Source organism: Ostrea edulis, chromosome 7 (assembly GCF_947568905.1).
Source record: "Ostrea edulis chromosome 7, xbOstEdul1.1, whole genome shotgun sequence".
In the NCBI taxonomy this organism is placed as follows: Eukaryota; Metazoa; Mollusca; class Bivalvia; order Ostreida; family Ostreidae; genus Ostrea; species Ostrea edulis.
The window spans coordinates 15,286,764-15,314,600 of record NC_079170.1 but is presented as its reverse complement, the minus strand read 5'-3'; the positions used below and the strand labels follow the sequence as shown (position 1 = coordinate 15,314,600).

Here is a 27,837-nt window from a genome sequence, read left to right as displayed (position 1 = left end):
TGTTTATGTAATTGAACTTGTAAAAATGAAAGAAAGCAGAAGTGAGCAAGCTCACATTCCCCACACTCCAACATTGCTTGACAATGTCTCACTTAATGAATGGTAATGCTATGCATTACTGCAAGAACAGGACAGAGGGGCTCGAAATTCTGTTTAAATGGGGCATAACTCTCCGAAAAATTACTGAATCAGAATTTCCTGGGAATATGCACATCTACACAGTATGTACTTATTAACTACAAAGTTTCACGAAATTCTGTTGAGCGGTCTCAGAGGAGTTGCGCTGACAAGAACAGGACAGACAAGCTCAAAATTCTAAGTTCAAAAGGGGCATTAACTCCCACAAAAATTATTGAATAAGAATTTCCTGGGAATATGCACATCTACAGTGTGTCCTTACTAACTACAAAGTTTCACGAAACTTTGTTGAGTGGTCTCGGAGATCGAGTTGTGCCTACAAAAAAGGGACTGACTGACAGTTCAAAAACAGTATACCCTCCACAACTTTGTTGTGTGGGGTATAATAATTCAATATCATCCTTATAGCTGAAAACATTGAGAATTCCTCAAGTTTATGATGCCTGTAAAGAAAATATCTTGCAAATATTGTCTGAATATAGTACGTAAAATATAAAACAATCAATTAAAATAGTTAGATTTAGAAAGCTTTATTTGAATCAGTGGTGGAGATTCTTATTTTCAATTGCAACAGAATACATAGCAATATACATGTACATGTAAGAAAAAAACAGATATATTAATCTGGAAGTGCATGTATACAAAACTGAGTTAGTTTTCTGTTTAAAAATTTTGGTTTTCGAAAGACATCATGGCAATGACAGACGGAATGTAGAGTCCATTCATGTTTGAATTTGTATTTTCTAAAGCTTGGAACGATGTGTCTGGAATGTAAATAAAATAGAAATATACATTGTATAAATAGAACGTCTTACAACAGAAGCTGCTCTGTGATTGTGCAATAAAGAAAAACAAAATGATTACAACCTTTCATGCCACTATAAACATAGTTATAGTAGACTGGTTCTAACACGCTACAACAGCAGGACATTTCTATTGGGAGTAAATACAATCACTGATAAAAATCCCCAAGTTATTAAATAAAAACAACTCAATGAACAGGTAGGTCATCACAGTACCTACCATTTGATAAAAAAAAGAATCAATGAACACCAATTAATATTTCTACAGCTGCAATAAAATATATTCTATTAGAAACAAAAAGTGACTGGATGTACGAACATGTTTATAGCAAAGTGATGGGGATGAACAAATTGATTCGTTATATTTAATAAGTTCCTGTTACAAAACTACGGGGAATGAAAATCACTTCGCTGTAAGGGTGAATTCATTAGAAGCATGTTAGCGGTTTACTATGTTTTACTGTACAACCGTGTAAATTTCACTGGTACCCATGAGTTTCCCCAGGAATAAGATCGGATGATGCAGCTAATATTGCAATGATACGTTAATTGTCACTATATGTACCTACGACCGAGGAGTATCTCCCAAATAATTATGCTTCAGCTAGCATGATAAAAATATATAAATATGAAAAATTTACTGAAACAAAAAAAAAATGCAACATACACCAAAGGGAAATTACATGAAAAAATTCACAACCATCAACTGCACATAACTCACTTACTGCAAATGAAATTACATGTAATCATGAAAAAATTCACAACCGTCAACTGTACAAAACTCACTTACTGCAAATGAAAATCATATGAATCGTGAAAAAATTCACAACCGTCAACTGAACAGAACTCACTTACTGCAAATGAAAATCATGTGAATCGTGATTTACACGTGATTACCAAGTGGCAAGAAAGTGCACTTTTATAAAATGCCAAAAGATGCATACACTAACACATAATTATTACATCGTATGTAAACAACTGTATTAAGTAAAGACAACCAAATATTGTGAATACAATCACTTTCATAATGAGATCCAAAAGCATACATCATAAATATATTAAAGAAAACATCTACGCATATTTTCACTGCAGTGAACCTTGAACTGTAACAGCATCGTCGCTGGCCACGGTTACCGAGTCCGACGTAAACGGAGACAATGGGCGTGGCTTGTGACGATGCTGCAACAGCAGCTTCCACATTCGTAACGATTACTGGTACATGTCTCCAACCACCACACAAAATTAAGTCATGGTTTCTTTAATTAAACAGCGTAATAAATACCAGAAACATGGTTATAATGTTTTCTTGGACAAGCGTTGCACTGGTCAGGAAATGCATAACTACAAGCCACAGAACAAGTGCTCAGGAATTATAATGTCATATCTCTGATACATGCATGTATACAAAACAGACAACAACAAATTTAGATCTGATGCAATGCGCTACAGTTAAGTGTACGGATAAGCAACGTCCAGGATGGCGAGTTTTTGTACATGAGGTCCAATCACGTCTGCTTCTTCCCAGGTGTCACTTTCTGGGTCGTAGATGTACAGGTTGACACTGGTATGTATTACCCCCATCACAAAAATCTTCTCAAACAACGTACCACTATAGGGAAAGAGGTGTCCGAAGGCCTCGGGAGTGGGGGCTATTTCTGACCATTGTCCAGTCTCCAGGTCATAGACTTCACAGTTCAGCTGATTCTTAAATGTGATGCGATCTTCCTTCGCAGTATACCCACCCATTGTGTAGAATTTTCCATTAAAAACCGTGATGCTGTGGCCCTGTCGACCACTGAGCATGTTAGCTTTGGGGACCCAACCGTCTGACCCATCCACCTTTAAGCACCACATGGAGTTGAGAGGCACCGGGTCATCTGGCTCGGAGCTTATACCACCAGTGACATAGAGGCAGCCATTGGCAAAAACAGCAGCCTGGTCAGAAGACTTTATTGGCATTGGTTGGAGATGAGTCCAGATATTTTCCTCTGGGTTGTAAATTTCTACTGATCCAAGGACTTGTTCTTGCTCGTCTTTTGTCTCCTCATCCATTGTATGATTCACACCACCTACCACAAACAGTCTATTGTCAGAGTTACACATCGCAAATGATACTCTAGGCTCATTCATCGATGCTATTTCTGTCCAGCCTCGGTATTTCGGATCAAACACAAAGACCCTACTAACAGTGCAATACTTCTCATCATATCCACCGGCTGCATACAAGAAGTTTCCAATCTTTGCTTGACCCATGGCTTGATAGGCTGCCGTGTCCAAGCCACAAGGCCCCAGTTCCTCCACAAAGAGTCCAAACTTAGTAGGGTCTCGGTACACCAAGAAGTTTCCCTCGTCAGTGAATGAGAGAATTGTTACCACGGGTCGTGCTCCTCTCTGCTTGTACATATCCCCGAATTTCAGACACTGGCCCATGATATTTAGACTGTAATTCATGGCATCCTCGACTTTTTCCCGAATTTCTGGAAACTCCAGTACCTCAGGTGGAAGAGACTCAAGTTCATCGGTTTCCATGGTATGAAATCTGATCTGTCGTAGAAGAGACAGAAGATGCTCTCTCCGACCGTTCTCTTCGGTTTTCACCCAATTTAACACAACATCAACAAGGAAGAACTCGGATGCTTCAGAATAAATGTTCTCCATTAGAAACTGCAGCAAAAGATCTACAGAGAGATTTTCAAAGAAGCTTGGTTGTGCAATCAGTTCAGCTAGATTTTGGCCAATGAATCGGAAAATATCCCATCGAAGATCCCCCAGATAGTACTTATCTGTGATTTCCATCACTGCGTTGTAGTTGTCTAAACTGAGGTGCTGGATCAGGAACTCACAACAGACCTCCAGAAGCCAATCAACGTGGAAGAACCGAGCACCCTCTATCACCTCCTCCACCTTCGATGGCTCCAGAGTCACATGACCATGATAAAAATAATCCAACATCGCAGAAAAACCTTTTGGGCTAATATCCTTCAGCTCTATCGCATCCTGCCCTTTCTCCTTCATATTGTGTGAAAACATAGCGGAGAAGTAATCACTGGCATCAGACAGTACATCTCGATGTGCTTTGAAATTCTGATCTCCGACCGTGAGTTTGATGTCGCACTTGTAGTCGTACATCTTGGCGGAGACTTTCTTGAAGTGAGTGTTGATGTACTTGACCTTGTTTTCTGAGATGACAATGCATTCTGTTGAAGGTTGTATAACTCCTTCCTCCTCCGGGGGATCTACTGCTGCTGTAGCCATTTCACTGTCAATGTCTAAGGTGCAGAAAGTTGTCTCCTGATTCTCAAAGAATTTCTGTTTCAGAGTAAGGTACTCGTTTGAGGAGGGGTCGCCTAATTCTTCAGAAAATTTTCTTCTGCTCCTCTCAGAACTCGGGCTTTCTAGATTAGCTTTTTCCTCCTCTTCTTGTGATTGCTCACGATTAAATTCAAGAGTTTCTGGATATTCTACCTCGGCTGCGTTTGTGTTGTTGTCTGTTCGTGCCTCTTCTTCTTTGATCTTTTCTTGCTCAAATTTGTCGCCTGAATCTTTTTTTGTCTCCTCCTTACCTTCAACAAGTACTTCTTTCTCTGTACTTTTCTTTGGCTTCTCAGCTACAGGTGGTGGTTGTTTCTTGGTAACCACATTTTCTTTGGTTGTTAAGGGTTTCGGATTATCCTTGCCATTCACAGAGTTAGATTTACCTCCCTTTGACAAGTTTGGTTTAATAGCATCAACAGATTTGACAGATTTCTTGGCACTACTGATCGTTGGTTCACTGAGCCGACTAAATACAGAAGGGCTGACAGGCTTTGCCTTTTCTGAATTTTTGGTGGAACGATTCTTGGAATTTCCAGACTGGCTGTTCTCTTGATCTCCCTCGGATTCTCTGCCCTGGGTCAAATTTTTCTTGATCTGTGAGATAAACTTTCCCTCACTTTTCACTGGTTTGGTTTTACCATTTACTCCATTTGTTCTGCAAAATAAAAAAAATTCAAACTTATTAATCTGATTCTAGTATATTCTGTAATTTTGATCATTGCTTTCATAGAATAATGGAGCTGAAAATGATAGCACATGTGTACAGATATTGCACAATCAATTAAATATAATTAACTTCATGCATTGCCAAGGTATAGTTCCGCTGGCAGAGAGGTCCCCACAAAATCACGAAAAATTGAGTCCTAGCTCACAAATAACAATGATACACATGCAGTTGAATCTGCATCTAGAGGAAGGGTAAAATTTGTCTTATTCAGAGGTTGTGTGAATAAAAAAAAAGCTGGGCAAAATCATCTTTCATATGTTTTAGCACATGCAACTATCGAATTCTATTGTTAAATTACTTTGTACTCCAGAAGTTGTCCAGTCTTTAGATTTCTTCTGGTGCCAAGCATGTTTGTATTAGACAATTTCAAGTTTCTTTATACAATATGGTATACAATGTGAGGGGAGGGGTTCTAATGAAAAGTACACTATCCATAATGGACAGGTATGGTAACTCTAAAAATAAATTACATGATTGTATATGCATATATATTCATGTATTGTTTCTGATTAATTTGTTGGACTAATTAGCTTCAAAATGGTAATTTGAACCTGCTTGGTTTTTTTTTTTTTTTTTTTTTTTTTTTGTTTTTTTGGTTTTTTTTTTTGGTTTTTTTATTTATTTATTTTCTACTCTGAAAAATAAAAAAAAATGAATTGATGTGGAAAAAATGCAATAAATTGTAAATGGCTGGTACACTTCTTTACCAAAAAAATACCCTGTTTTATAAATCACAAATATGCCTTAGATTTTATTTGATGAAAACAACATAGCACAGAGAATTCAACAATATAATACCAAACCTTACTCCAGGCAGTATAATTGAAAATATTAACCCTAAGAAAAACCAACATTTTCAGTACGTCAAATTTATCCGGAAAATATGGTATGTCATCTGACAGATGATAATGCAGTGTGTAACAAACGATAATTTTTATTCTCTCGACTGCCGTCGTACACCTATTGTGAAGAAATTAACGAGATGTGGCCACTTGTCCTACTCTCTGGACGTATGATAAGTGGTCCCAGGTGTGTGAGAACAGCCCAAGACCCCGTGTGTCACACGTCCATTGTCAGAACATGACCCCCCGGGCCAATGTGTAATCCTGCCTATTGTCCATGAAGATATGAATATAAGTATCACTTATCAGTGTACGGTACTGTCCACCCATTGTGAATATTAATTACAAAGTATGTCCAGTATGGAGTAATTGATTGCTGAACGAGACTGTTCACACCTAACAATGTCAATTTCAGTACTGTAACAATAAATCATAGAAATACGGGCATTCCCTAAAAGTTAGCAACTTATACCTAAACCCATGTAGACATATCTCTCCTGTACTTGTATATGTTGTATGCTTGAATGAATTGCTTCATAAGTCTGTAAATCACTTACTGAAATCAAACTGTCAATCACTTACTGAAATCAACCTATAAATCACTTACTGAAATCAACCTGTACCCACATTTTCCGCTGGTAAACATGATTAAATACAGGGAAACTATAGATGATTATAAAGGGCAGTTTTCAATCCTCATTCAGAAACTTGACACTGCACTATATTCCAAATATGACAAATGAAGCTGCAGTAAGACATCAGCAAAATATGTATATTTAATCCAATTAATCTGACAAAGAGGGGGGGGGGGGGGGGGGGGGGGGGGGGGGGAGAGAGAGATTTCTGATCACTTGTCTGGATTGAGATGTTTCATAAATTAACCATATTAAAAGATGTTTCATTATTGACTGACAACATCTGTTTTTCCAATTCATATTCCAAATTGATTGCTATGCGTATAGCCATATATTATATGTCCCCACCGCCGCAAAAATAGTTGATGCACAAAAGTCCCATAACTCCTGTAAAATTTGTCAAATTAAAATGGCAGTGCAATACGATCAACTACATATGGTGACTATTGACTAACAATCACACAAAATTTGAACAAAATCCATCCACAAAGTGAAGTAGGATGGACACCAGTATTTTTGTCCCCTTCTGTGTTGTGGGGGGGGGGGACAAAAAATGTACATCAAGTGATCTCCAGCACTTCATACAACTAATGTAATGTTGCTTTAACGATGATTGTGGTAATCAATCCTCCTAGGTGATCCTTTCCTAAATTATCAATAATATATGTCATGCAATTACAACAATAATTATCATTCTATAAAAAATACTCTGGAAAATATGGGGTTTTTTTATACAAAAAAACTTACAACTTCTTATCAGTCGAATTTTCCATGGCATCACCGTTAGTACATTTCACATCCATCCGAAAAGTTTACAACATCCAAATATAGTGAAGCTATTTTATATATAAAACAAAATGTCTCTTCAATGAATATTGCTGCAGAGTTTCAATGATGCTCCAGATGATAAGAAACAAAACTGTGGAAAAAACAAGTTATCCCCTTAAGTCTGAGATCATGTGACCTCTTGCACAACAAACAGCTCCTCCCAAACACTACTACGAGATGCTCTGAATGCACCAGACTCAGTCACGACTTATAATCTTTAAAAAAAAAACTGCTGGGCGAAAGTCACGTCTCACTGTTGAGTCAGTGGAGTGAAATGATGAAAATGACGTGCGTTACTTGTTAGGAGACATTAATTTCATCCCCTGTTGCTGGGGTCCCTGTTGTCTACGATTTACACCCCCCAGCCACATACGCTTGCTTGGTCTGGTTTTTACAGCGTTTACCCTTGAAGGGATCATTATTCATTTTATTTATGCCTTACTGGCAAAGGTTTTTTTCTTCTTCTTCTTGGTGATTTAATGGATTAAGAAATATATATCTTAATGAAATATCTGTTAGTAACCTCTGATTTACATATACATGTACATTAGATAACACAAACTTTTAAAAAAAAAACACCAAAAAAGAAGAACTAAGAACTTTATAACACTTGATACAGTAGTATGTACAGTATAACTTTTCTATTTTAATTTAAGCATTTTACATTGTAGGGGCAAGATCGAAAGTTCAATGTCTGTCAAAAACCTAAATTCATTATTTTCAAAAAGACCTCCCCCCCCCCCCCCCCCCCCCCATCCCCCTTAAAACTGTCTATATAAATGAATATTTATCCAACTCAATATACTTTTTCTATTGTTTTTTTCACAAATGAAAGAGTATGTATGTAGTCTTTAAATGTCACTTTCCATTACATCAAAAAAATTAATTTGTTCCCTCAAAAATTGTATAATCGACAATGGATGACAGAAACTTGTGAGGGTTTCACCCCCTCCCCCCAACTACATTGTATTGTGAGGGTTTTACCCCCTCCCCCCAACTACATTGTATTGTGAGGGTTTTACCCCCTCCTTCAACTACATTGTATTGTGAGAGTTTTACCCCCTCCCCCAACTACATTGTATTGTGAGGGTTTTACCCCCTCCCCCCAACTACATTGTATTGTGAGGGTTTTATCCCCTCCCTCAACTACATTGTATTGTGAGGGTTTTACCCCCTCCCCCTAACTACATTGTACTTGAATGTAGATTTTTGTCTGACATGAATCTTTTGACCTTGCACCATAAATACATGTACATGTAATTGATTTGATTTTTGAAGCCATTAACAAACCATGGTATCCAAATTGATTTTTTTTTAATGCACTTATCTATAAAGTTGGTTTTCAATGTTTATCACAGTTGTATAGACCTAGCAGGTACTTTTTTCATGTTCAGTGATTTTTTTTGTTTTTCAAACTACCACCCCTCCTTTTGAATTGGAAAAATTAGCGACATTTTCCTCAAATTGGGAAAAATCATTCATATTAAATTAAAATGGCAAAGATGCATAAAATAACCAAATAACAATTTTGTTTGTTTGATGTTTATTTCAGATCTGATTTAAAATCATAAAATAAATCACTATTTAACATTAAATATGTATTGGAAGTCACACCTTGTATAGATATTATTTACTTTTTCTAAGAAATACTTGTTGTCTAATTTCATAAACAAAATAATAAATTATTAATTCACCAGCATTTGTACCCATAATCTTGTAAATATTATATTAATAATCAAGTTTCCAGAATGTCTATCCTGTTTGTATTTTTCGGATTTTAGTAAAACCCTATACTGTTGGCCACTTCCTGTTATTAGCATGACCCTACATATAATGGCGGTCAAACTAAATTGTCAACAATATGTATCTGGAAACTATATACTTCGCTGCATATCTGCTTATATGGATGCCTCTATTGTTTTACATATTCTTTACAAAACCTTTTGCACGTGCAGTGGTTTGGAGAACAAAACTGAAGAAAAAAACGTATTTACTCTTTGTCAGCAATATACGGTAACTTTTTTTTTAAATGGCCTAATTTCCCTAGATTTGAAATTGGGAAAAACATATATATATAATTGGGGGAAAATAGCTAATTTTAGTGAGGGGAAACAGCCGAATATCGGTGACATTTTGGCCCCAAAAAAATCACTAATGTTATTGATTGATTGATGTTTTCCGCCACACTCAACAATTTTTCAGTTATATGGTGGCGCCCGGTTTTTATTGGTGAAAGAGAGAACCCAGATACAATGTAGCTGAGAAGAGACCACCGACCTTCCGAAAGTAAACTGGGAAACTCTCTCACTTACCGGCACGAGCGGGATTCGAACTCCGCTGAGCAGAGGTACAAAACTCAGGAGTCGCATGCAAACATCAATGCTACAGGGATGTGACTGAATTCCTCAGAAATCAGAGGAAAACTGGTCAAAAAGGGAGGAAAACACCTCACCCTACCTGGAAAAATATCATTTTCTGCCACTTTAGATCAAATCCAGAGTGTTTCATTTTTTTGAAAATGGAGCAAATCAGAGGATTTCCTCTGAAACGAGGAAAAATCACACCCCTGATGGTATCTGGCGTAAAACTTGGTAAGAAATAACTGGAAAGCTCACCTTATTGTTTACAGAAGTGAGACTGTTAATTGTTCTCCATCTGGGTATCTTTCTCAACAACAGTCATCACTCTGAAAGTAGAATACAGGTAACACATCAATACAAATATATAGAGACACACAGAGAGAGGATTATCTCTTGGCCAATTGTAAGAAACAGGGAATATATGCATTTATTTTGATTTATTCTTAAGAAATAAATTTCATTTTTGAAAATACATGAGGGTATGAACTGTGACACTTCATGCTGGAATACTTTCAGAAGTGTGTTAGCTGTTTAAAACACACAATGTATCTATCAAGATTCATATGCACATTGTTCACAACTGCAGCACATTCACAAGGAAATTGGCCGTCATAAACATTTATAAAGATATCATACATTGGAAATGTAAACATATAGAGATGAATGGCAATAAGAGAGATGTCAATATGCTGGGAGTATGCTTTGTCTTGAATAGTGAGTCAAGTCATTACCGGGCTACGTAATAATAGTATCTTGCTTCTAATAGTGTATGTACTACAATACACATATACTCTTATCAAGTCATTACCGGGCTACGTAATAATAGTATCTTGCTTCTAATAGTGTATGTACTACAATACACATATACTCTTATCAAGTCATTACCGGGCTACGTAATAATAGTATCTTGCTTCTAATAGTGTATGTACTACATGTACTCTTATCTATTCTTTCAAGAGTCTGATACATATGGTGCTTCTTGAAAGAAATAAAAGAATTTTCCTTTACCGTTATATTCTAAATGTCTAAGCTTCAAACTACTACTGTGGCCTGGTTGGTCATCTCTGTACAGGAGGAGGGGGTGATTTGAGCAAACTTTATATGTGTTAATTAATTGTGCCCTTATGGTTCTAGAGAATGAGATATTTACAAAATATTCCTCTGAAGTAAAAAAAAAAATTTAAAACCCCAATTGTACATCCAAGTGGTTATGGTTTAGAGAAACTGGAGTCTTTGTTGTTAAAGAGGGGTTTTCCTTAAGATTTAGGTTTACTGATTCTGAGCTCAAATGTTTTTTTAACTTTCTGAATTTCCAAACATAAATGTACTAGCCTCTATCATTAAACATTACACCCCTTACTGTGACCCTTGACTGGCCTTGCCTGGGGACCAATGTTTGAAGACATATTTATGATACAGTGAAGTACATCCAGTACGTGTATTTGCATTAAAATGCCGTTCAATTTGCGTTTAATACTACTTATTTGCACCAATGCATTGTCTTTGTTCTAACTCGATATCAACTGCACCAAAAGGACCAAAATTCACAAAGCTACCAGCTACCTGTTCTGGTGCAGCAACACTCTAGTATTATGTCACTTTCATTGTTTCAGATCTGTGTCTGCATCCATCGACTACCCGTGTCAGACTGTGATGTCTATGTGGTGATATCAATCGTGTCTGGCTTTTAAGTGACTACGTTTTTATTATCATAAACTATCACGTGTGTGCTTAGTTTCAAAAGTCCACTACCACAAACAGATGAAAGTTAAAAGACAGAAGCTTTTCAAGACCTGCGCTTAATATTGATTTCTACAAATCGTACTCTTGCAGTCCTAGCGAGTATTTTCAAAGAATTATCCTTTATATCATGTATAATCCTACATAAAAAATCAGTAATCCCTACTGTGGCCTTGTCATGACTGCATGCAAGGGTCATGCGATTTCGACAAAGCTGAATCTGCATTATATAGGAACATTTTCATGTATAACTCTTGGCTTTTCTACATCGGTGGTTCTTGAGAAAAGATTGTTAAAACAAGTCTTCCTATTGTTCCCCATTATTTCCCCTTGGCCCTTCATTTGAAACAAAACAAAACAACAACAAAACTTGGACTCCATGTATCAAATAATGCTTTGTGTCACATTTGGTGGATTACATACGTCAACTGATTCCAGTAAAGACAACAGACAAAGAAATGGAACAAAGTTCACGAGAGCTTTTAGTTCAGCTGAGTTATTAACAAGCCAATAGTGTATATTCAAATTGCAGGTAAAAATATAACATTATAAACACTGACACATCATTCAGTCAGGCATAATAAGCATTTTATCAGTATCTCACATCCATAACAAAAATAACAGATTTTTTTCAGATGGGAAAAATGAATGCATTGCATTTAAATTGATAATATTGTACATGACATGTACATCTATAATAAAGCTATATTGATTAGAAATCTGGGTCAGAATGTGCATATAAAACAAATTGTCAAATGTTCAACGATCAACATGATCTATAATGAATAATAAATGTAAAATGAGTATATCATAAGAGAAATATTGATTGATATAAGTTACCATAAATTCATATAACTACATAAGTATCATTAAACTTAATACTGTCTACCTACTTCAGAAATGTACACATGCCTTCACTGAAGCTGAAGTGAATCTTTGTTTGAACAGTTTGAACAATACAAAAACTAAACGACTGACTCTGGAGATTTAAAAATCTATGTTAAGCAGATTCCTGATCGCCCACGGGGTTTATACGTAAATTTTAATAAATAGCAAAGAGTTTAACTGATCAAGTTCTGCAGATTATAAATTCCACCGGCACATATACACACCCACATCAGCCTATCCTGGTTTCACTGAACTTCACACACCCTTCTGTCATATGTCATTGCACCTGTGGGCACACATTCATCTGACAGACTTGTTTTTCCCTCGGTACACACTCTCACCTGTTTGGTAGAGTGTGTTCACCTGGGCAGATTACTGACGAAAATCAAACCGGTCTGACATCCATGAATGTGAGGCATCTTTACAAACAAGTTAGTACGAAGTCAGTATGACACTACAGGTTTCCCTACACAAAATATCTAGATGGTGCACATTATTTTCAGCATTTATTTTATGAAATTGATCTTTCACCTGATATTCAAGGTACAGTGAAGTTTACTTTTCACATGTATATAAGTTGAATAACAAATCTGAGAGATTCAAAGTCAAATCTGACTTTTACCTATAGCAGGCAGAGATATTCTTATCCTTGAAATACTTTGTATTTTAACAGATTAAGACATGTACTAAATATTAAGTATTTTACCTGTGGGACATACTTGGGAATTGAGCTAGTCAAAACCAAATTTGTTTATGTGTATTATATAGCCAGCTCTGACTTATACTGCCTTTTCAGAGTGAGTCGTCAGCATTATGGGGACCCGAATAATTGCTCGCTGTCCTCAATAATCACTGCTATAAAACAGATTACATCATGAAACTATCACAGTTAAATCGTAGTATTCAGAGAGGCTCCTTCAGAGTAATACCTGGTCCCTATATTAAACATTTAACTCTTTACTATTACATAAAAATAAATTATCCACCTGGACAATTTTATCTCTTCAGTATTTTTTTAACCAGTCCTTGGTTGTGGCCTTGAGAGAAACTAGAAAGTATGCTATATAAAGCCGAGCTACCCATAAAGACCCATTAGACACGTAAAGCACTTCAATTCTATAATTTAATGTCGAAGTGTGTATTTGGAACATGCAATTACATTGTACTTGGCAAACGCAGGCCATGACTATGCGTTACTCACCATGTATGACATTAAGTTAATATCAAAATCATCGCTGCTGGATGCATGCAGCAATGGTTGAAAAACTTCACAAAAAAGGTTATTGTGTACTAAAAAGTATCAAGTTTGCAACCTTTCAAAACAAATACATTTTCTGAATCTCAGTTCCAAGATATGTGTGTATATAGAAAAAAAACTTTCACACCGATATTTGCCATCACAATTATCGCATTTTTGTGTTGTTATTAATACATGTAATTTATCAATAAGCCCAGTTTTGTCAGAGAGCAGTCCATATACGCTGATATGCTGATGTTACAAATATGAACTAACCATTCCAATAGGTTTATCAATTATTAATTAAACAAGAGTATGGGAAAGCTGCTGGCATATGATACATTCGTCACTAGCTTATATAAGGTGTTCTTCTGTAGCCAAAATTTGCAGAACTTTACTTAATGTTGTATAAGCCACCATCAAGCAGTGAAATACTGGGGGGGAGGGGGGGGGGGGGGCGTGTACCATATGAATGAAAAGTTCGAACTTAAACACTGCACTGGACACTGTGAAGGATAGACAAACAGAAAGCTCTCTGACAATGTGTAATATATCTCCTCAAAATTTAGTAAGTTCAACTTTAAATTTTTTTAAACAGCACAAAAAATTAGAAAATTGTAGAGAATCAAAATCCTTGCAATACACATCTGCAAGATGTAATAAAACTGTGAGGAGTTACTCGCATGTGCAAATCATATACATGTACTCACTTCATAAAATTTCTTGCCTACATTCAACAACCTGCAATTTTCTAAAAAAAAAAAATTATGAAAATGAAAATCTTTCCCACATGCAAAACTGCAATACCCTGTAAAATAAAAAGCTCTTCACTCAAAAACTGTGGGAGGAGTTCGACAGACAAATTGTAAAACCTCTTAATTATATATGTAACATTAAATTTCAGATAAAGTGGCAAAACTGCGAGGGCGGTCAAAATGGATCAAAATAGCAGTAAGATCTAGAGTCGACCCACAAAGAATCTATACAGCAAGATTCAGCTTGATGTGACAGAGAAATCAAATTAGAAACCGAAAACTCCAACGGAAGGATGGACATGCAACAGACATTGCTGTACCACAATCTACAGACAATCTGATTAAAATTAGACTTGTAGATCCGCTCCTCTACGATACACTTCAATCAATATAATGTATTGTTCATAATATAAGCGTATCATAGAGGAGTGGGTCTACAAGTCTAATTTTGATTAGATTGTGTCTATAAACAGGCATAAAATAATTGAAACAATTGATTTAGATTATCCTCGTGCACCCATATTTTGACAGCCTATTTAAAATATGTGTCAGTTTTAAACATCAATATTGAGGAATTCTCCACAAAATTTAAGTGAGCTGTAAAAACTTCATCCAATTTGGAACCTTAATCTTTTAAAAGTAGGAATTCAACCCATAATATTTAATATCTATTTCTATTAGCAATGCATTGAAAATAGAGATGTAACAATGGGCGTCGACATCACAGGGTCCCTTTTTCGACAGTTACATCATCTATGCATAGGATCTCCCAAACCATCATCGATTAACTTTTAGTCTAAGCAGACGACATGCTTTTGATTTGTGTGGAGCAAGGTCAAATCCGTAATATAATTTCAGATATGTATTTATAAAGTGATTGATTGATTTGTATCTTGTTTAACATCCCTCTCAAGAATTTTTCACTCATATGGAGATGTTATCAAGACTGGTGAAGGGCTTCAAATTTAGGCCTATGCTTAGCGCTTACAGCCATTGAGTATAGAGTGAGGGTTCTTTAGCGTGTCATACCTACTGTGACACGGGACTTTGTTTTTAAGGTCATCTTTGAGGACCCGAGACACTCACACCCAATGCTGAGCGTTTAGCGATGGAACTGTCGTGTGTTAACGTAATCAAGTCATTTTTCAGGGTGAAAACTTTTATGAAATAAGTCATTCATAAATCTGTTTAAAGTTCATTTGATTGAAATCAATTGATTTCATTGCCAGTCTACCATTGTATTATGTTCAAGCTCTCACAAGAACGAACGAGATGTATACAAAAGGACAAAATGTAGACCTTGTCGAATTTAAGACCTTTGACCATGCGCTGATCAGAACTGCATTGTCTATTCAGAGAGATTTGCATTATTTTTTTTACCTGAAATTGAAAGTTTCACTCCTATACCCTGACATATCACACACTTCTATACCCTGACATATCACACACTTCTATACCCTGACATATCACACACTTCTATACCCTGACATATCACACACTCCTATACCCTGACATATCACACACTTCTATACCCTGACATATCACACACTTCTATACCCTGACATATCACACACTTCTATACCCTGACATATCACACACTTCCATACCCTGACATATCACACACTTCTATACCCTGACATATCACACACTTCTATACCCTGACATATCACACACTCCTGACATATCACACTCCTATACCCTGACATATCACACACTTCTATACCCTGACATATCACACACTTCTATACCCTGACATATCACACACTTCTATACCCTGACATATCACACACTCCTATACCCTGACATATTACACACTCCTATACCCTGACATATCACACACTTCTATAATATCAGCAAGATCCGTTGTATCCAGCCTCAATAAATCTCACATGGATTAACACAAGTATTAATTTCTGTGTACAACAGAGAGGGAGATTCAATTGATAAGACTACCAGGATACAAACTGATACCACCCTGAATTTCTATTCAAGTACTCTTACAACTCAGCTGCCGCTCATCAAACCTGTCTGACCACCATATTCCTCCCTCCACTATGAAGATATCAACCCAGGCCAGAACCTTCATCCCATAACGCATTTTCACCTGTCACCTCAAGGGACTAATCGATCTACGGCACCAATGTAAGAGGAAAGAAGAAATTGCAACAGACCAGATCAAACCGAAATTCTACAAAGCCACCACCCACCCCTCTTAATCTCTTGCCAGTTGCTCTACCAACTGACCTATCCCGGTATCTGGTACCAGACATTGAAATTCTCACTAGAATCTATATGGGGAAAAAATAATTCAAAACTTACAAAAATATTTTTATGATGCGTTGTTCCCGTCACGTAGAAATCTTAATTTACATAGACATGTTTGTGTAATAATTATACTTTCAGTACGGAAGAAGCATAGCGCTAAGATATATATGTATTCATTTCTAGTTACCAAAGCATGACGATTCGAGGAAATTCGAGTCAGACAGTGCGGTTGGTATGCATAGCTTTACCGTATGCATACCATTGCAAGATGTGACGATAGACCGATTGTGCATGCAAGGAGGGTGTGTCATTTTAATGCAACCATTTACACAACATAAACACTGTCTAAACACTTACTTGCTTAAGTGTGGTCTTCGCAAATTATATGAAAACTCCCGGCGCGGCTCAACCAGACTGCACTCCGAGCTCCGTATAAAGGGCGATAACTCGTATTACGTAAAATGTTTCGGTAAATACTTTGTTTAAAATTCATAAAATAAATCCAAAATACGCTTTACTAGAACAATAAATACTGGATAATTTATCAGCCATTTTAATGAATTTTATGCATTTATTATAGATGCATAGGCCTATTCATATCAATTTATTGCTTTTGATATTTCTGAACAAATGAATTCAATGACTAGACTGCTAGGCATAGTTATATGCATTGCATGTCCCATAGATTATTTCAAAATCCTAATATAAAATACTTTGAATGATAATGATATACCTGTTTAAGTAAAGCAGTTTTAGGAGAGGAGAGTCCTTTTTCTTTATTCTTTTTTATAAACATCAGAAGTTCTGTTGACTAAAGGAGATTTCTATTTACTTGTATGTTAAAACCATTAAGGAAATATGAGAATCAAGAACACTAGAAACACAGATTAGAAAATGTTTGTTGAAACGAATTATTCAGTCTTTCACGTATTGTATTTCTTTCTCAGTATTAACATCACCAGATCTCAGCCATTAAGTCAATGTACTCCACACATTGTCACTAACCATTGATTTAGTCAACATATTCCTTAAAATGAGAATCCCAAGATTGAATACGGTCCCCGAATATACTAATATGCACAGTTAACAGAACTAAGAGCAAAGCTACTTACTCTTAGGAAGGAAAAAAAATTCACGTTTTTCCCAAAAATTCTAGTCTGAATAAAGTGCACAATGCTCGGGTACATAATACACCCGTATAGAACTACTGATACATCATGCTTACCTATGTTTGTATACCCCAACATCCCATCAGCAGATCAGATCTGATGTTTGTATACCCCAACATCCCATCAGCAGATCAGATCTGATGTTTGTATACCCCAACATCCCATCAGCATATCAGATCTGATGTTTGTATACCCCAACAGCCATCAGCAGATCAGATCTGATGTTTGTATACCCCAACATCCCATCAGCAGATCAGATCTGATGTTTGTATACCCCAACATCCCATCAGCAGATCAGATCTGATGTTTGTATACCCCAACATCCCATCAGCAGATCAGATCTGATGTTTGTATACCCCAACATCCCATCAGCAGATCAGATCTGATGTTTGTATACCCCAACAGCCATCAGCAGATCAGATCTGATGGAGCAAGACCTTACAGTGTACAAGATATCATGATGTGGACACATTTTGCTAATCATGTATAGCCATAAATTTGAAAAGGAGTCCACAGTGAGTTATTTAAGGTGGTGCCACACCTCCCCAAGAGGCATTAATAACTGAACCAAGTATGATGATCCTAGGCCTCACAGTGTGCACGATACGATCCAGACACAATTCAGTTATATATAGTCATAAAGTTCCAGGAGGCCAAAGTGACCTATTCTGGGGTCACAACACACCTTTCTTCCATGATGCATCAACTGACCACGTTCAATAGTCCTCGGCCTCACAATGTAAAAGATATGACCTGGACATGAAAAAGCCAGCAAGTGGGAGAGAAAGCCCATACTATAATACAACCTGTCAACAGACGGGTGTATAAATATCTAATAGCTCCAAATATTCCGACCAGTAAGAGAGGGTGAGAGATCGTGTACCAACGGTTAACTACATGTATCTACACATCTAGGAGCACCAGGGTACTGCAGACAGGCAAATGCCTCACCAATGTACATCACAGCACCCAATTCATGATATACAGTAATTGTAATTGTACATGCAAGAGAAATCTTGTTATAAAAACAGAGAGACACACACAATGATATAAAATTACATATACATTTATCTAGAACTCTCTCTATCTCTCTCCATATACAATTCCTCATGTTAACTCATAAACAAAATAAACCATACCATTTCAGTAAAAATACTCATAAATATCCAAATAAACCATACCATTTCAGAAAAATATTTATTCACTTTTAGTAAACAAATTCTACATCAAGACCTAAAAGTTCATCCACTAAACAATATTAATGAATTTAATGTATCTAAGATTTAATTGAATACATGGATGATACTAAAATCACTGCAAATATACATGTATGTTAGATTATGCTGTTCGTCAACATTAAACACCATCTTTACCCAGAGTTATCGTTCCTTACACTTGCACATAACTTGGTCAACGTCCAGACTGATTAAAATCAAACCTCTCATTTCACTCGATATACAGACAGTAACTATGTGCCATTGTCCGTATATCAAGAGAAGTGAGAGGTTTTATTTTAATTAGACTGGTCAACGTTTCAAAGGTTTTTCAAGATTCTTGTAAAATGGTAAAAATGCTCAAATAACATATGCTTTTGACTTTCAGTTGCAAAAATGTACATGTACCTAAAGAAATCAATATTAAGCCTCAGTGCTTATAATTGAATTCATCATTATTATTATGGATTGTACAATAAATATGGACATTTCACACATATTATGTCTTTTTCTTAAAATTCTTTACACATATACACCATCTTTTCTTATTAGCTTCAAGCTCTCATGGACATTACAAGTTACATGTTACTCAATACAATAAAAACAGTGTTCTGATCATCTATGGCTTGAAATCCCAGTTAAATGTTGCAGTTCTTCACAATTTATGATGTACCACACAAAACAGAAACTATCATGGAGCCGTCAAACAGTGACAATTTCTTTACTTGATATCCTTGAAACAATGGCTTCGACTGCACTACATGATGACAGCTCTGTTTCAGAAATCTTATAGATCTGAAATATTCAATTAAAGTAGAATGGAATCTTATTAGAGTAGTTACTAAATTATACTTTTGAAATTAAAAGTAAAACTTGATAAATTGTAAGTAATATTTATTTCAGCTTTTTCTGTGTATTGTATTGTAATTGGGTAAAAGCAAACATGATTGCCTTTGACATTAATTTGAAAGACACTTCATTTACAGTTTTTTCATCTTTGCTAGCCAAGGGTTTTCGGTCCATTCTGCTGCCCATAAATGCAGTGGATCAAAAACCCTTGGCTAGCGAAGATGCAATTCTGCAAGCACAGTTTCAGTCAATCTGATTAAAATCAGATCTTTGATCCACACTGATAATGTTATATTGCGACACAACGTACTACTTTGTTAAGCTACATAACAATACTGGTTAACCAGATTGAGGTCAGTCCACCTAATTCTATCATCAGGCTGTCCAGCACCCTTGGACAAAAAATAAGGGCAAATTTTAGGGGTAAAATTTTAAAAAATTAGGGTTAAATTAGGGCTGAAATTAGGAATTTTTAACCAAATTGCGGAAGTTTTAATTATTTAAAAGGACTTACCTTGTCAAATTTGACAATAAAGAAACTCACATGACACACAAATAAGATGTAAGTACAGGAAGGGCGTATTCCAGTGTTCCATGGTCTCAGCTATTATTGGCTATAACCTAAAATCTCAACAAAGTCACAACCAATAAACAAGCTTGACACATGGATCCACAGGTCAACTGCCTTTCATTGCATCAGCATTATCTGAATAAGAACTGCAATCTACGTTAATAACACACATTTTGTATGAATGCATTTTGATTTTTCAAGACTGATAAAAAAGTAGGAATTGACATGAAAAATAAGGGCTTTTTTAGGATTTCCCCTTGAATTTTACATTTTTTTAGGAATTTTAGCAAAACTGAAAAAAATTAGGAATTTTAGGGCCGCTGGACAGCCTGTATCATCAAAGATCACAAATATCAAGCAAGGCTAATTTATGCTGAGCACATAGCACATCCAGCTTCACAAATATATGTGTGTATGTCTTGTTTAACGTTTACAACAATAAGAACTATGCAAAGCAATGCGATGCAAATTCATGGCGATGAAGGAAAATGTCAATTCTACTTTGGTCTTAAAATGTAACATACATGTATTTTACATGTTATATTCAATTTGACTAAAATCAGATCTCTGATCCACTCCAGTAATATCATGTTGCCACTTTGTGTAGCTACCAATCTGATTAAAATCAGTTACTTGAACCGGCTTCTTATTGTCGCTGCACGAGGATCCTCGTGAAGCGACAATATAAAATAGAGGATCGAGAGGCTGATTTTAATCAGATTGATTAGCTACATGATATTACCGGAGCAGATCAAAGATCTGGCATTAATCAGACTGAGTAATACATACAGAGGCTGCAATATGGTTATACACAATAAAGCATTTTATCAAATTTGTCCATTTTTGCTATCATGATATACCGAGAGTAAAGAATTCCTAAGTGAGAGTTTTAATGATGTATTCCAAATACACACTCAGTGAAACATTACTAACCTTCTTAATTGTTGGTAAGTCTGAATATTTCCCCACTTCCACTATGTCTGTAAGTTGACCTTTAACCTTGCTTGTCACCGCTTGACAAGTGGCACCATCTGTGTCATTCACTATCACTACAAACATGGATGTGTCATTGTCTGCAAGCCCAAACTTTCGAAAAGAATCTGAAATCTATTTCAAGTTATAATGACAATATCTATCAAATGAAAGGAACATACAAATATTAATATGAATGATAAAAATGTTATGTTAATATCAACACATTGCACTTAATTAAAAATATTCTAAATTAATGATTAAAAAACCTGTTTTGCTGGTGTTAAAATTACTTACATTTTTACTTGGTGAAAGACTAAACAGAACTTCTGAGTGCACATTTTTGGTCATCATTTTTTTAACTCTCTGCAGATGAATGGCCCTGTTTGCAGCAACAATTACTTGGAAGGGCTCTAAAATCTGTGAATAAAAATTTATTTTTTTTTTTTACTAAAACAACTTAAGAAAGCAATAACATTAGAACTGGAGGAAGTAGACAAATTTATACATGTACCTTTCTATGGAGAATAATTACAATGAATGGCACCAAACTCTTTAATTAATTCTAGTACTAGAGTGTTCTATTATTAAATATTGATATTAGTCCTATGGATCTGGTTTTAGGAAAACAAAATCATACAATAGGTATCCATTGTGGTAGAATTTAATATTCTATGGTAGTTTATGTTGAGAGTAATCTTTAATACATGCGACCTAGATTCACTACATATGAATTTCCCCATGTTTAACCCGACAGAAAACATCCAATCATGAAATCTGGAATCTGAAATGTCCATGCATTGCAACTTGTAGTTCCACCCAAATAGCAGATAATTTGTTGTGTTACCATAATAGTTTATTTATCATGGATATCAGTGCTCGAGCTGGGCTTCGCCATTTTCGCCAATGGCGAATTTTTTTCAACAATGGCGAAAAAAATTTGAAAGTGGCGAAAATCCCTTTTTGCAATAAATTGTATTTTTAATCCTTTGTTAGTGACACATTATCGCCTGTTTGTTTATGCAATCAAAATCTGTTTATTCAGTCCACGCGTGCGACCGGAAATCTCGCGTCGCTCCAGTGCACACAGAGCTGGTTACAGCCTCAGGTAATTTATGGCTGCAAAAAAGTGGGTGATTATGTAATAAAGTACATCGGACAGCTGTTTATCCTGCTGTGGTCAATTGTTTAACATTTAAAGTCTTATTCATTATCGTGTTATCATCTCCACATTAATGTCAATTCTTAACCAGAGAACCGTCCCGTAATTAAATTGGCCGTATTATTGTGTATAATGTATATATGAATACATCAATTGTTTGTTTTTGCGGCCAAGCTCGTTGATTACAAGATTTTGATTTTGATGTGTTTGATTTTAGTTCGAATATTTCATAAACAATGTGGTCGGTCACCATTGATATGGACATAGCAATTTTAATAAATAATTTTCTTTGAAGTTCAGTGCGCAACAGTATAAAAATGCTAATCTCATAAGACTATGCACTCCATTCTATTTTGACACTAAACTTGTAGGTTCTGACCCTAGTCAGTCTAAAATTTAAAAAAAATATCTATGTTTGGCTTTACAGTCAACCCCACCTCCTCAAACATCTGATTCTCTCCAAATTGCAAAATCTTCCATACAAAAACGGAAATTTAATAGGGAATGGTTGAGATACGACTCTAAATTGGGCTTGATGTTTTGTGACATCTGCATTTCGGGCAATGTACACACTGTTTTCACGGAGGGGTGTAGCATCATGAAGTTTATATTTATATGATTTATTATCTGAATTTTGATTTCCATAATAGAATTTATCAAACAAATCAACTTCTTATTATTTCAGAAAGAAATGTTTAGGTATGGTAGCTGGATATGATTAAGTAATGTAACTGATTCAAAATGCTAAAATAAGTGTAATGAATAAAATAATATATAATATGATGGAAATAATTGTAAAGCATGTGATTATTTGTGCCGCGCCACTCCCCGAAAAAGTGGCGAAAGGGAATTCTGGTCCAGTGGGAGCACTGATGGATATTCTTTTGCATAGTTTATGTGATTCGTTTGTAGCGGTCAGCCAGGTTCGATTGCCGGTGGCCAGTTAGCTCAGTTGGTAGAGCACCTGACTAGAGATTCAGGGGACCCGGGTTCGAATCCCGGTCTGGTCCATTGCATTTTCTCCCTTCCTGTTACATTTGGTGCCGTAGACCAGCCCCTGGAACTGACAGGTGAAAATGCCTACCAGGGGATAAAGATCCTGGGTTGATGTCTTCAGGTGTGAAGACATTTAAGGAGGGAGGAATGTAGCGGTCAGCCGGGTTCGATCGCCGGTGGCCAGTTAGCTCAGTTGGTAGAGCACCTGACTAGAGATTCAGGGGGCCCGGGTTCGAATCCCGGTCTGGTCCGTTGCATTTTCTCCCTTCCCGTTACACATTTACTCTCAAAGAGATTCCTTTTATTTTATATTGGGACCTTTATTTCACATTAACAGCTAACAATTTAGTAATACACACAAAACGGATTTGCTTTGCCTAGATAAACCATAATGGCATTGGTATTAAGACATGTGAGGGGTCCCAACATACACATGGATTATTCTAACTAGATCTTTCAGACTACTAAATATTCTTATCCCTAAAGAGGAATGGAATTTCTATAAAATTTGACTTTCGGGACTCCTGAGCACATGAATGACAGCTAAAATGGAGCATGCTACATACTTTAGATGATCAGTGAATGAATCTTCCCTGCGAGCTATGCCCCTTGTCTACCATTTTACAGTGAGAAAATCTTACTTCCTCACATGTACAGGCCTTTGTATTTTTCTAATCTGTAGCTTTGACATTGGATGGAGTAACTCAAAAACAGCTGATAACTTGTATGAAAACTAATACTTGGTTATAGTATAATTAACAGTGGTAACCTCTTACAATATGCGGGTTTCGAGATATGCTCGAGTTATTTCCCTTTGAAGAACTCTCGTACATAGTAAGGCGCGAAACAACTTGTTTACATGCGGGAGTGGGACGAATATTCATCACTGCATAAGTGAATGTACTCATTAAGTCTCTCATATGCTGTTTCATCACCCAAATTCAACTGATACACAAACTAAGTAAGAGATAAGTATTCAGGGAGTAATTAGATACATGGAATCCTTATTATATCACGTAATCTTATTGGTCGTAGGTATCATATCCTGGATATTACTTTCAAATATGACATTGTTTTTATGTTTCTGCTTTAGTAAAACATTTCTTTCAATAGTATTTTGTGTTTCCAATATTTACATATTTAAAAAGAAGCCACTTTTGATACATTTTATCGTTTTCCTCACTGACAGAAGGTTCACTCTGTCCCACTTAGGCCCTCAAAGTTCTACTAAATGTACCTCCTACACAGGAGAGCTCTTAACTCGAAATTGGCGTATTGGTAGGATAAAGGGGGGTATTTACCCTACTGATTAACCTTTAAAAAAAAAATTCTATGTTTGAATGTATTGTAACCAAGACATTATATGCTGTGTGTGCGTGTGTGTATTTCATTATTATTATTATTTTAATACGCCCTGAAACTGATGTTTATTCTTATCTAGCATATTTATGGCATCTTGTGTTTTCATGTTTTATATGTACAATCAGGATAGGTACAGCTACGGACTGTTTACATGTGATAACGCCTTTTATGTCATTGCTTTTTAATGTTTTATTTATTTTCTATGTATTATGTGCATAACATTCTGTAGTAAGGTGTATATGCATTGTAAAGCACCTTTGAGCGTACACAGTGTATGAAAAGGGTGCTATATAAACATGGTATTTTTATTATTATCTAGAAAGAATTTCCTTCGTTATTGTGATAATGTCCTACGGACCCGATTTGGTGAGGGCCTGTTCCAAGACACAGTTAAATTATTCTAACTAATTAATCTTTGACTGGCCCTCATAGGAGGATAATTCAATGTCACTGGTTGATAGGTGTATTTCTCATTTTCTGACGTACCATTGCTGTTTTCAGGAGAGCTGCTTCAAATTCTCCACTCATGACACATTTTCGAATTTCTGCCGCATTCTCAACATTTGAAAACAACATTAATGTGATACTGTAGTCGGGATAGGGTCCACATGGAATTACTTCAGCTGCCATTTTACCTCAAACGTATCAAAACAATTTACATTTACAACATCATAAACATGTTGGAATATCACGCAGGAAACAAATTTTTGACGGTAAATGCAGAATCGAATAAAGAATACAAATATTCCCGGATTATTGAGCTACTAATAGTTCAGATGGAAAAATAACAGTTGTAATGATTCTCAGTCTGATAATTCGCTTGAAAGGAAGAGGTAACGTTTTATTCTGGGTTGTCTCTTTATTATTATTTATTCAACAAAATTGAAATGTCACTTTCATTGTGATCTGTTTATTAAAGATGGATATACTTAAAACTTTGGTATCTTGAACAAAGACATCTTATGGATATAAAGAAGTGAGTTTGAAGTCCCAACTACATTTCTTTACTTATTTTAACCTCAATATCTTGAACCCTAGGATATCTCAAAGTTTCCTCTCTGTCCACAGGCACTTGTTTCTGTAAATAACTTAATTTTACGACCTCTGTAATAATTATTAGTATACAGAGGTCGTAAGTTATTTACAGAAACAAGTACCTGTGTCTCTGTCCCATCAAGTTCGAGACAAGGATCGTGGTTTGATTTTAGTATTCCATGTGAAAAAATATATGAAATAAAATTATTGCATTTAGAAAGATTAGACACGGAGACCTCTTGATGTGTTCCTTAATAAGTTTTTTTCAGATTTGTCTCATGCGACCAGTGACCTCAGCTGAGCTACAACGACACCGACGTCAGTTTATAACTTACATAAAAATGCATCCCGTGGAGAACCTCACCAGAATCCCCAATATGTTTGTGCAATACATCAACAACTCATTGACATGAAAAACGAAATTTTTAAAAGAAATAGTATTACAATATGATTGGGGGGTGGGGGTGGTAGGTCTTCTAGTTCTAATCTAAAACGAATGACTTGCACTCTGTAAATTGAAGATTGTGAATATTCGTGTCTGGATTGACAACGTCGTGTGCATGTATGAATTAAAATTTCAGAGAAAGAATTCACGAGTGTGATGTTATATCTTGATGATGTCGGGATTGTGCTTATAAATGTTTAATAAAATGTCGGTATGTGCCTGGAGTGTACATGTCAATATACCATTTCTTTGTCAATGAATGTCAAAATTATCATACATGTACATCCCTGGATTTCTTCAAGGTCATTATTTTATAAACACCCCCCCCCCCTTCCCGACTGCTATCAATCAAAATGTCCGGAGTCAACTATACTGTGAACATAAGAAATTCTTGTCCGCTATAAATTTCTTGATACGCATGTTAAAAAATAAAAACAAAGGAAAACAACAACAACAAAAAACAAAAAATAAGTATATATATATATATATATATATGTGTGTGTGCAAATGTTTTAGGTTTAACAGTCAGTCAGAATTAAGTTTCTAAAATTTCTTTTAATTTTAAAAGATTTTGGAAGTTGTGAAAATTTTACTTTCATATGAACGTGTGTAGTAGAAAAAATAATTTCTTTTAAATTAAAACATCCATACAACCTTCTTCATCTATGTGCATATGTGTTCATTAAAACTATACACTATATTTTATGCAAAGAAAAGGGTTGGGTGATAGGCAATCGAATTAAAATCTTAAAATCTTAGATTAAAATCGTCTTTGCCGATCTGTTCAGTTTGATTTCATACATGTCAAACTATGAATAATATAAAACTTTATCTTGATTACCAATAAGTTTGATCTGTAATCCTTCATAGTTTGAAATCTATCAAGCAAAGGCTTCACAAGATATTGAGTGGACAATATTTTCTTTACGTTCCAAGTAATTCGACCCCCGTTTGCTTCACAGATTGTTTTCCCTTATTTGCTATAATAACAATTTAATTAAAATTAGGTCCTATGATCCGCTCATCTACTATCGCTACACCTACGTCACCTATGAGTATAGCGATAGTAGATGAGCGGATCATAGGACCTAATTTTAATTAGATTTCTACAATAACAAAATTCTGCAGTACACAAGAGCTGACTTGAATTTGCATTACTTGCAATAACATCCATGACAAATTCAAAGTATGCTAACTTTATTTAATTAAACCCAAAATAAATTCTTAGAAACAAACTAATGCATGTAAATCACATCCGTCCCCTCATTGGAAGCAACATTTCCAACCTCTACCTACCACCGTATTATTTATCAGTTTATTGCATTACACCCGTGCGAACACGGCATTCCAAACAGTCAAACTTAGTCAATTGATGAAATCGAAAAGTTGGAACTCCTTCCTAATATATTTTAAAAGAATGAATAATTAAGTGATATTGAATATTCTTTAATATTCCTAACTCAAAAAGTTGAAATTGGTATTTATTTTTATTAGTGATATAGATAAGTATAATAAATTAAATTCTTGCA

At 35.7% G+C, this 27,837-nt stretch overlaps 2 protein-coding genes across 2 annotated transcripts; both read right to left on the bottom strand.

Moving 5' to 3' along the window:
• Positions 1–652: 652 nt before the first annotated feature.
• Positions 653–16,366, bottom strand: LOC125656687 (kelch-like protein 15). Its single transcript, XM_048887285.2, has 2 exons — positions 16,293–16,366; positions 653–4,911 (listed from the first exon to the last, which is right to left on the bottom strand). The coding sequence occupies exons 1-2, from the start codon at positions 16,364–16,366 to the stop codon at positions 2,391–2,393; spliced, it is 2,595 nt and encodes an 864-aa protein (XP_048743242.1). The 3' UTR covers positions 653–2,390.
• A 2,519-nt stretch (positions 16,367–18,885) lies between these two features.
• On the bottom strand, positions 18,886–25,537 carry LOC125656244 (EKC/KEOPS complex subunit TPRKB-like). The gene is made up of 4 exons (XM_048886859.2): positions 25,315–25,537; positions 21,606–21,728; positions 21,270–21,443; positions 18,886–19,711 (listed from the first exon to the last, which is right to left on the bottom strand). The coding sequence occupies exons 1-4, from the start codon at positions 25,456–25,458 to the stop codon at positions 19,619–19,621; spliced, it is 534 nt and encodes a 177-aa protein (XP_048742816.2). The 5' UTR covers positions 25,459–25,537; the 3' UTR covers positions 18,886–19,618.
• Between the last annotated feature and the right edge of the window lie 2,300 nt (positions 25,538–27,837).